The sequence below is a fragment of the Bos indicus genome, chromosome 2 (assembly GCF_029378745.1).
Source record: "Bos indicus isolate NIAB-ARS_2022 breed Sahiwal x Tharparkar chromosome 2, NIAB-ARS_B.indTharparkar_mat_pri_1.0, whole genome shotgun sequence".
NCBI lineage: Eukaryota > Metazoa > Chordata > Mammalia > Artiodactyla > Bovidae > Bos > Bos indicus.
This window is the reverse complement of record NC_091761.1, coordinates 79,098,819-79,109,860: the sequence shown is the minus strand read 5'-3', so window position 1 is coordinate 79,109,860 and position 11,042 is coordinate 79,098,819. Positions and strand designations below refer to the sequence as shown.

The 11,042-nt window shown below is 48.1% G+C and overlaps 1 protein-coding gene across 11 annotated transcripts; it reads right to left on the bottom strand.

The window, feature by feature from the left end:
- Positions 1-543: 543 nt before the first annotated feature.
- Positions 544-5,441, bottom strand: TEX51 (testis expressed 51). Of its 11 annotated transcripts, none has more exons than XM_070769296.1 (8): positions 5,207-5,441; positions 5,037-5,111; positions 4,683-4,779; positions 4,445-4,551; positions 4,278-4,361; positions 3,077-3,151; positions 2,929-2,986; positions 544-2,525 (listed from the first exon to the last, which is right to left on the bottom strand). In XM_070769296.1, exons 1-8 carry the CDS (start codon positions 5,403-5,405, stop codon positions 2,336-2,338), a joined length of 885 nt encoding a protein of 294 aa, XP_070625397.1. In that variant the 5' UTR covers positions 5,406-5,441; the 3' UTR covers positions 544-2,335. The 11 variants fall into 11 exon arrangements, with proteins under 11 accessions (XP_070625397.1, XP_070625427.1, XP_070625442.1 ...); XM_070769326.1 differs by having other exon boundaries at positions 2,325-2,525; positions 4,226-4,361; XM_070769341.1 differs by having other exon boundaries at positions 2,325-2,525; positions 3,073-3,151.
- Positions 5,442-11,042: the final 5,601 nt, after the last annotated feature.

The following is an 11,042-nucleotide window of genomic DNA, read 5'->3' as shown; positions in this document are numbered from 1 at the left end:
ATTTGCGGTCCCATGGTATTGCTGAAATTCTCTTGGCTGCTCCAAACATGGCAGTCATCCTTGGCCCAGCACCTCAGCCTGCCTCTTAACCTGATCTGCTCAGCCTGAAAGGCCCTAGGACAGTCATGGAAGGACATGGGCTCACTGCAGAGAGCTCTCTTCACTTGGGGACCTCATCTGGTGTCCTAAACAGACTTCCTGTCTTGTTCTGCTCTTTGGACATGCTTTATTTATAGTTGCCCTTGGTGGGAGTGTTGGTCTGCTCTGAGCTGCCTGTCACAGTCAGAAGCAGGAGTCCTCCAGAGCCTGTGTTTTGGTCAACATTTGCCTGACCCAAAAGTCCTTAATGTTTCTACTCCAGCAGAAAGCAGTATATCTAGTTTTCATGCAAATATGCCCACAAATAATAAAAAATCTGTTGATAAGAGGTATATGCATACAAACACACAAACTCGTACTTCATATAAATTATACCAGGGTTTCCTGCTTTTACTGCAGGCACCAGAAAACAGTTGCTCTGATTCATTTGAGGTAGTAGTCTAAGTCCCAATTTAAATACAAATAGGAAAACAAATCACAGCCAAGGGAGTTTGACTTTTTCTATGTCCTAGGTGGCAACCGGCTTTCACAGACATGCAGAGAACCACAGATCCCTGGAGTTCCATGACAGCAACTGGGGCTCTGCCCAGTCATTCAGAATGGCTACGAGTAGGTCCTGATCGTACGCTTTTCCCAACATCTTACGTCTACGGACTCTTCCCCCCTGGGGACTTCGGTCTGCTTCTGACAAAACCCTCTGCTGCCTCTCCCCCAGCCTGCCCTACCTGCCTACTGTGCCAGGAGTCCCACGTGGGTTTTTTCTCAGGCTTGCTTTGGACCCACATGGGCTTGGGATTCCCTGTTATCCTCCCTGTCACCAGCCTCTTATCTGGGCCTCTCCCTCCAGCCACGTTTCTTGGGGCTCTTGAACTCTTTCAAGGTCTTCTGTACCTCCTCTCTGTAATGCTGGATCCTCAGTGAAAACACTCCTCCCTCCCTTCCATCTTCCCGGGCCTCTCGCAGTTGAAGACACCACCTCCAGGAGGCCTTCCTGGATTCCTGGTGTGGTGAGCTGGAGATGCCTGCAGCTGGGTACCCACAGCTGCCCTTGGCCATGGTGCTTCCCGCCCAGACTGCTGTTTACGTTCTGTTCTGTTTATGTCTCACCTTGGTCTCTTGCATTCTCCTCCCTGCCCCCGCCCAGTGAGTCTTACTGCTGGATGGTGATGCTGAAGTCAGCCTACTTCCAGCCTGGCTGCCAGCTCTTAGGAGGGAACACCAGTAGAACCAAAGGGGAGAAGAGACCCTGTTTTAGGAGATGGGCCATGGGCGCCAGCAGGAGTTCAGTGGACTGTAGAAGGGGAAGGGGATGAGGCATTGATTTTGGACCCACAGCCTGAGCAAATATGGGATGGCAGTTATGAACCCAGTGGGCATACCAGCCTGGCTAGAACATTGCATCTCCTGCTCTGTGCTCAGAGGGGAAACAAATGCAGAGAGGGGAAACCAGAACCTCAACATTAGAGTCAGGATTTGAGTCCAGGTTCTGGGCTGCCTATCCATAGCTCTGGTCTAAGACCTGCTTCCTTTCACTCCTGTGAGCCAACCTGCAGACCAGGGTCCTAGATCTGGGTGTGGCCTCCCATTCAGTCTCCAGCGAGAGCCTGAACCAAAACTGAGAGGCTGGGGGATTAGTGGGAAGGGGCACAGTGTTGAGGGGAAAGGGCAGAGCTGTGCCTCAGGGTCTCAAGTAAAGTTCACTGTTGGCAGCACCTGTGATCCTCTGGCAACTTGGGTGTTCCCAGGTGAGGTCTTCTACTGATGTGACTTGGAACCTGTTTTCTGGGGTTCTTCTGCTAGTCCCTACTCTTGCTGGGGCCTCCTACTGGCCTCTTACCTCCTCTCTTCCACACCCATGGACCAAAGAGCCTGGCCGGCTACAGACCATGAGGTTGCAAAGAGTCGGATGTGACTGAGCAACTAACACTTGCACTTCATGCTTTCCATACCCAGACATGGGAACGCCTTACGGGGCCCAGGCCATTGCTGCCCTCAACTCTGGTGTTGAAATCAGGACGGGTTAGTGTGATCCTGTGGTTACCACTTCTGGGACTAGGAGAGAGATCTTTCTGAGAGGGAAGGGTTTTGGGCTGGTGGGAAAAGGTTGAGGACATGGACAGTCCTTGTGGGCCCATGTGGGGAGGATCATAGTGCCGGCTGCATCCATGCAGGGTCCAGCAGGAAGCGGATGGCACAGGGCATCAGAGTACGAGGAGGGTGTTTTAATAAAAGACATTTACAAAGCATGGGTGTAGAGAAACCTCAAGAGAGAATGCAGTTTCCTGGGCCTCAGAACTTCAGAGCTGTTACTACCCCAGGTAGAGGGGTCGGGACAGGTAGAGTTACCAAAACCCAGAGGTAAGAGAGCTTCCTGACAGCAGCTGGGACCTTTGTTCAGTTGAAGATGACAAGTGGCCAGCTGGTCCCTGCCAAGAGAGGAGAAGCAGGCCTGCTTCTGCCTCTGACCTCCAGCTGGCCAAACCCAACCAGGAGCAGAGGACCAGGGGGATTGTTGGGAGTCTGTGCAGTCAGGTAGCAGGGTGGTGAAGGGTAAAGGTGGGTGCTGCAGAGGGATGATGACAGCTATGGGCAGGGAGCACTTTGTGGGTCAGTTGGAGATTGAGGGCTTTGCTCTTGCTCTGTCCCGGGCGCCTGGCCCTGGATGGGTCTGCTCACACTGGGGGCTGATGGTGGCTCTCCTGAGTCCCAGCCCTCGATCCTACACTCCTTTGGAAACCAGGCCCAGGGAACCAGACTTGGGGCCTCTAGACTTGCTATCCCCAAGCAGACACAGCTTTCCCTCCTCGGGGATCCTGGATGTCCCAGGACCTTTTGTGCCTCCTCCTCCTCCTTCTTTTTCTTCTTCTTGAGCCAGAAAATGTAACATCTGGGCCAGGAAACAGGGTGGAGATGGGTCAGTCAAGCTGTAGGCGTGCCTTCCTTGGGGACATGGGGCTTGCAGCAGGCACTCACCCACCTCCAGCTAGGGTCGCCAGGGGCAGAGCGATGCCGATGCCCATAGCCCACCTGAAGTTCTTCCCAGTCCATGCTCCTGGGAGAGGGGGAAAGGGAGAGCCAGTGATTAGGGAGCAGACAGGGCCATCTCAGCTCCAAGAGGAGGCTGCATTCTTTCCTTCTTTTATTCACCCACTCGGTCATCTGTTTGTAGACACTGAGCACCTATTGTATGCCCACCTACATCTAGAGATGAGTGAAACAGGGTCCCTGATCTTCAGGAGGGAGAGAAACCAAAGAGTCTGCTGTGGTGTCCCAGGGGAGCAGAGCAGGGCAGGGCACGGGCTGAACGATCACTGGGAGGGTCAATGAGCTCTGGGTTGACTAGCTCAGAGCTAGTCATGAAAAGCTTCTTAAGAAACAGGAATTCTGAACTGGACTTTGAAAGACTAGTAGTTCAGTTCAGATGGTCAAGGAGCCAAACTGTGTTCCAGGCAGAGGACACAGAGTGTTCAAGGTCAGAAGCATGAAGTTGTCTGTCCAGCGTGTCAGCAGCTCTGTGTGTCTGGGAAGACAGGGGAGGGTACAGGCAAGCAGGGCCTCCCTAGGTGGGTGTGCTTTATCTGGGGGCCACTGGGAGCTACTGAAAGTTATAACAGGGAGTGTCATAGGTAGATTGGCTCCTTGAGAGAGAGAGTTCTTTGATTGCTGAGTGAGAGGTGACCAGGAGAGGCAGGGAGGCCAGTTAGGAAATTCTGCCAAAATCCAGGTAAGAGGTGAGGCTGTCTGAGAAGAGGAGGTTGGAAGGATCATATGGTAACATGTTGAAGAATTCTTTAGCAAGACCTGGTGACTACATACTCTGAGTAAGGGAGGGAGACTCCTGGTTTAGGAGGTTGAGGACTTGAGTGAGACATTTGCTGAGAGGGGGCCTGAAGGAAGAGTAGATCTGGGGGAGTTGAGATGGATTTGGACATGTCCCCAGGCATGTTGACTTTAGGGACCTGACAGGCCCCCTGAGAACATGGCCTAGAGGCAGATGGCTCTATGGCTCTGAAGCTGGACATGTGGAATCCAGACATCCTGGGAGTTCCCCAGGGAGGATGGGCAGCACAAAGGGATCAGGGGTAGACAGAGGAAGAAGACATTCCAGGCAAAGACAACAACGGACCTGGAGTGGAGGCGGGGAGGCTGGAGGCCAAGATGGTTGGTTGACCACTGACCTGGGCAGACAGCAGGGTCTTGGCAGGTAAGGAAGTGTTTCTGGCATGTGGTGCAACTGATTACCTCCAATGTGGAGCGGATGTCTATGAGAGAGAATGGGTAGGAGCCTTAGAGCGAGTCAGGTGCCCCTCACCCCTCACCCAGACCTGGTCCCCAAAATACTCACCACAGGACTCATTGCAGGCTGCCCAGGAGGGTGAAATGGTAGAGAGACTGAGTTTCTGGGGAGGCAGACAGAGCTGGGAGGGACTGGGGTGTGAGCAGGAATCACAGCTGCGAGAAAGTGTGGTTAGGTGCCCCAGGCAAGGGCAGGGGAAGGGCCCAAAGGGGGCTTCAGATTGGACTCTGTCTCATCAGGACTCTGGGAAGTGAAGGGCTGGGTGATGAGCAGGGGCCAGCCCCACCTCTCACCCTTGTCCTTCAGCCCCTCAGATACATCCTCCAGCTCCTTGGAAAATTGCTGCTTCAGGACACGAACTTCTTCCAAAAGTGATGGTTTATCTGGGTGGAGCAGGAAGGAAGGCGTGTTTTCGCTGTCTGTTCCGTAGGTGGAATCAATAACCTAACTTTCTTAATATTAGGAATTCAAACCAGTTTTTTCAGACAGAAATTCTGTACAGCACACAGATAGATGTTGTGTCCAATCCCACCCTTCACAACACTGCCCCACCACATGCCAGTGGTCTTCAGGGAATGCCTTGGAGGATCAGGTTTTGTTAACCCAAGCCCTGGGGCCCTAGGATGCTAAGCTTCCTCACCATCTCGAAGCTTCTTAATGGCTTTATCTATGTGAGTGAATAACGTTCCTGCTGCTTCCTCCAAATGGTCTTGACCTGAGAATGGGGTTTGGGACAAAGTTAGAGGATTAAGACGCCGGGCCAGGTAAAGGGGTCAGCCCTGATCCCTGGGTCTCCTGGCTGTGCCTCACCAAGGTACGAGTTTTCAGGAGAAGACTGATTGTCCATGAATAGGGAATGGAGGCTTTGGGAGAGCTCTGCGGGTGGCCCTGGAGTGCCCCAAAGAATCTGCAGGTCATAATCTATCAGTGCAGGCAGCTCTTGCCAGCATTGGAGGCAGTTCTTCCCATTGGTGGTGGGCAGGAGACAGCTGAGCAGGAGAAGCAGCATCTTCTGGGGTTTTCCTCTGGTGCCCTTACCACCTTGCCTGGCAGTTCCACATAGAATGCTGATACCCTGTCCCCCTGGAAACAACATTCATTTTACAGAACAAAAGTAAATTCCACAGGGTAAGGTGAAAGCCAGTTATGGCGTTACTGAGTCCAAGCTTGTTCTGCTGGCTGCACAAGACAACTTTATTCAGAAAGCTGGTTGTCTGTGAAGCTGGCACACTAGTGTTTCAAATAACCATCTTGTTGGGGTCTGTGTGCCAGGTTCTTTTAAGGATCAGAGATGCGGGGAGGTGAGGAAAGAAAGTAAAATCTTACAAGTGTCTCCTAGAATGGCAAACCTCAGGCAAGGGGTTGTGTAAATTTCTTCCTTCTGCCATCCACAGGCAGACAGGGTTCTGAACAAAGGCACTTCAGCTTACCAGTCAGGCAGAGGGGCGGGATTCTCTGAGGCAAGCCATTATGTGTGACTGTAATAACCAAAGTGGCCAAAGAAACAGATCTAGCACAGAAGAGTCAAAATTGACTCTTTCCTTTTACAATGGCACAAACCAGGGCTTTGGCATCAAACCAAAGTGAGGACCCTGATATCCTCCTTTGAAGATGGAGTCACTGATCATCATTGGTGATGGTTCTTGTGAGGACGAGAGAAATGGCTGTGCCACCTTGTGATCTGTCCTCAGCTCCCTTGGTGGCATTTACCATATTATGGAATAGTTCAACAAGCTGAAATTTGCAGGGCCAGGAGACAGCAGCATAGAGAGAGGGTTGGTTGTTTAAAGAGTCTGAATCACTTTGCTACATAGAAATGGTCAGCCATGTGGGAAGCTTGTGGAACACATGTCTTTTCCATGGCACTTATAAACTGGCTACTGTTTTCATGCCTGATCAAAACAGAGGGTCTTCAGTAGCTATTCTGATCACAGAGTAGACACTGTAAGCAGAGTATAGATAGGGAGTGCATGAAAGTACAGAGAGAGAAGTCATCTCTGAGACAGCAGTTCTTTTGTGCAGTGGGCATTGAAGAGATGCAAAATTCCTTATTCTCTAATAAAGAGAAAGCCAGTGGCGTCCTTGTCACTCCTCACCTGATAAGCTTTCCCTCTTCCATGTCGTGCTTCCAACCAATTTGAGTTCCTCAAGCTGAACTATGGACAGCTGAAAGCCACCAGGCATTTAAGGAGTGCTTTAAGTGTGAACAAGAGACAAAACAATGTCAAAAATTCAAACAAAAGCAAGCAAAAACCACAGGAAAAAAGAGTACAAAGGACATGGTGGGAAGCAGAAGAAAACTTAGAAACTCACCATAACTAAATAGACAAACTATTGCTTTCCCCAAACAAGAAGAAGCTATATGTAGAAAAAAAAAGTCTGAAAATAAAGTGTTATTGGAGATTAAAGATATAATACCAAGAATTAAAAAATTACATAGATGTGTTGGGAGATAGGCTTTCAGAAGTCTCCTAGCCAGAAGTATAAAAATAATAGAGATGAGAAATAGGAAAAGATAAAATTAGATAATCCATGAAGTCCAGGTCTAACATCTAGCTAATATAAATTTCAGAAAGTAAGAACAGAGGAAATGGAGGGAAGAAAGTTATTTGCAATGAAAGTTGGGTTGGAGGGATAAACATGTACACACTACCATATATAAAATACATAACCAAAAAGTACTTTCTGTGTAATACAGGGAACTCTACTCAGTATTCTGCAACAACCGGTATGATAAATGAATCTGAAAAAGAATGGAGATATTTATATACATGTACCTATATCACTTTGCTGTACATCTGAAACTAACACCATATTGTAAATTGACTCTCAGTTCAGTTCAGTCCAGTCGCTCAGTCGTGTCTGACTCTTTGCGACCCCATGAATAGCAACATGCCAGGTCTCCCTGTCTATCACCAACTCCTGGAGTTCACCCAGGCTCACGGTCACTGAGTCAGTGATGCCATCCAGCCATCTCATCCTCTGTCATCCCCTTCTCCTCCTACCCCCAATCCCTCCTAGCATCAGAGTCTTTTCCAATGAGTCAACTCTTCACATGAGGTGGCCAAAGTATTGGAGTTTCAGCTTTAGCATCATTCCTTCCAAAGAAATCCTAGGGCTGATCTCCTTCAGAATGGACTGGTTGGATCTTCTTGCCATCCAAGGGACTCTCAAGAGTCTTCTCCAATACCACAGTTCAAAAGCATCAATTCTTCGGCGCTCAGCTTTCTTCACAGTCCAACTCTCACATCCATACATGACCACAGGAAAAACCATAGTCTTGACTAGACGGACCTTTGTTGGCAAAGTAGTATCTCTGCTTTTGAATATGCTATCTAGGTTGGTCATAACTTTCCTTCCAAGGAGTAAGCGTCTTTTAATTTCATGGCTGCAGTCACCATCTGCAGTGATTTTGGAGCCCCCCAAAATAAAGTCTGACACTGTTTCCACTGTTTCCCCATCTATTTGCCATGAAGTGATGGGACCGGATGCCATTATCTTCTTTTTCTGAATGTTGAGCTTTAAGCCAACTTTTTCACTCTCTACTTTAACTTTCTTTCTTTCTTTTTTTTTTCTACTTTAACTTTCATCAAGAAGCTTTTTAGTTCTTCTTCACTTTCTGCCATAAGGGTGGTGTCATCGTCATATCTGAGGTTATTGATATTTCTCCCGGCAATCTTGATTCCAGCTTGTGCTTCTTCCAGCCCAGCGTTTCTCATGATGTACTCTGCGTATAAGTTAAATAAGCAAGGTGACAATCTACAGCCTTGAGGTACTCCTTTTCCTATTTGGAACCAGTCTGTTGTTCCATGTCCAGTTCTAACTGTTGCTTCCTGACCTGCATACAGATTTCTCAAGAGGCAGGTCAGGTGGTATGGTATTCCCATCTCTTGAAGAATTTTCCACAGTTTATTGTGATCCACACAGTCAAAGGCTTTGGCATAGTCAAGAAAGCAGAAATAGATGTTTTTCTGGAACTCTCTTGCTTTTTCCATGATTCAGCGGATGTTGGCAATTTGATCTCTGGTTCCTCTGCCTTTTCTAAAACCAGCTTGAACATCTGGAAGTTCACGGTTCACATATTGCTGAAGCCTGGCTTGGAGAATTTTGAGCATTACTTTACTAGCATGTGAGATGAGTGCAATTGTGCGGTAGTTTGAGCATTCTTTGGCATTGCCTTTCTTTGGGATTGGAATGAAAACTGACCTTTTCCAGTCCTGTGGCCACTGCTGAGTTTTCCAAATTTGCTGGCATATTGAGTGCAGCACTTTGACAGCATCATCTTTCAGGATTTGGAATAGCTCAACTGGAATTCCGTCACCTCCACTAGCTTTGTTCGTAGTGATGCTTTCTAAGGCCCACTTGACTTCACAATCCAGGATGTCTGGCTCTAGATTAGTGACCACACCATCCTGATTATCTGGGTCGTGAAAATCTTTTTTGTACAGTTCTTCTGTGTATTCTTGCCATCTCTTCTTAATATCTTCTGCTTGTTAGGTCCATGCCATTTCTGTCCTTTATCGAGCCCATCTTTGCATGAAATGTTCCCTTGGTATCTCTAGTTTTCTTGAAGAGATCTCTAGTCTTTCCCATTCTGTTGTTTTCCTCTATTTCTTTGCATTGATCGCTGAGGAAGGCTTTCTTACCTCTTCTTGCTATCCTTTGGAACTCTGCTTTCAGATGCTTATATCTTTCCTTTTCTCCTTTGCTTTTTGCTTCTCTTCTTTTCACAGCTATTTGTAAGGCCTCCTCAGACAAGCATTTTGCTTTTTTGCATTTCTTTTCCATGGGGATGGTCTTGATCCCTGTCTCCTGTACAATGTCACAAAGCTCAGTCCATAGTTCATCAGGCACTCCATCTATCAGATCTAGGTCCTTAAATCTATTTCTCACTTCCACTGTATAATCATAAGGAATTTGATTTAGGTCATACCTGAATGGCCTAGTGGTTTTCCTTCTTTATTCAACTGAAGTCTGAATTTGGCAATAAGGAGTTCATGATCTGAGCCACAGTCAGCACCCAGTCTCGTTTTGCTGACTGTATAGAGCTTCTCCATCTTTGGCTACAAAGAATATAATCAATCTGATTTCGGTGTTGACCATCTGGTGATGTCCATGTGTAGAGTCTTCTTTTGTGTTGTTGGAAGAGGGTGTTTGCTATGATCAGTGCATTTTCTTGGCAAAAGTCTATTAATCTTTGCCCTGCTTCATTCCGTATTCCAAGGCCAAATTTGCCTGTTACTCCAGGTGTTTCTTGACTTCCTCCTTTTGCATTCCAGTCCCCTATAATGAAAAAGACATCTTTTGGGGTGTTAGTTCTAGAAAGTCTTGTAGATTTCATATAACCACTCAATTTCAGCTTCTTCAGCATTACTGGTTGGGGCATAGACTTGGATTACTGTGATACTGAATAGTTTGCCTTGGAAACGAACAGAGATCATTCTGTCGTTTTTGAGATTGCATCCAAGCACTGCATTTCGGACTCTTTTGTTGACCATGATGGCTACTCCATTTCTTCTGAGGGATTCCTGCCCACAGTAGTAGATATAATGGTCATCTGAGTTAAACTCACCCATTCCAGTCCATTTCAGTTCGCTGATTCCTAGAATGTCAACATTCACTCTTGCCATCTCTTGTTTGACCACTTCCAATTTGCCTTGATTCATGGACCTGACATTTCAGGTTCCCATTCAATATTGCTCTTTACCGCATCGGACCTTGCTTCTATCACCAGTCACATCCACAGCTGGGTATTGTTTTTGCTTTGGCTCCATCCCTTCATTCTTTCTGGAGTTATTTCTCCACTGATCTCCAGTAGCATATTGGGCACCTACTGATCTGGGGAGTTCCTCTTTCAGTATCCTATCATTTTGCCTTTTCATACTGTTCATGGGATTCTCAAGGCAAGAATACTGAAGTGGTTTGCCATTCCCTTCTCCAGTGGACCACATTCTGTCAGATCTCTCCACCATGACCCGCCCGTCTTGGGTTGCCTCACGGGCATGGCTAAGTTTCATTGATTTAGACAAGGCTGTGGTCCTAGTGTGATTAAATTGATTAATTTTCTGTGTGTGTGGTTTCAGTGTGTCTGCCCTCTGATGCCCTCTTGCAACAGCTACCGTCTTACTTTCTCTTACCTTGGGCATGGGGTATCTCTTCACGGCTGCTCCAGAAAAGTGCAGCTGCTGCTCCTTACCTTGGACGAGGGATATCTCCTCACCTCCGCCCTTCCTGACCTTCAACGGGGATAGCTCCTCTAGGTCCTCTTGCACCTGCGCAGCCATGGCTCCTTGGACGTGGGGTTGCTCCTCTTGGCTGCCGCCCTGAATCTTGGACTTGGGGTAGCTCCTCTCAGCCATTCCTGTGCCGTCGCAGCCTGGCACTCTTGGCCGCTGCCTCTGACCTCGGACGTGGGGTAACTCTCTTGGCCACCGCCCTTCAGGCATGGGGTCCTCTCGGCTTCTGCCCCTGACCTCAGACATGGGGTAACTTCTCTTGGCTGTGCTTAGTGCGCCGGTCGCAGCTGCCCACCCAAAACTCTGTCTCTGAATTTTGATTTGGCACTGAGCACAGAGAAGCTCGAATGGGTGAATTTCACTCAGATGACCATTATATCTACTACTGTGGGCAAGAATCTGTTGGGGGC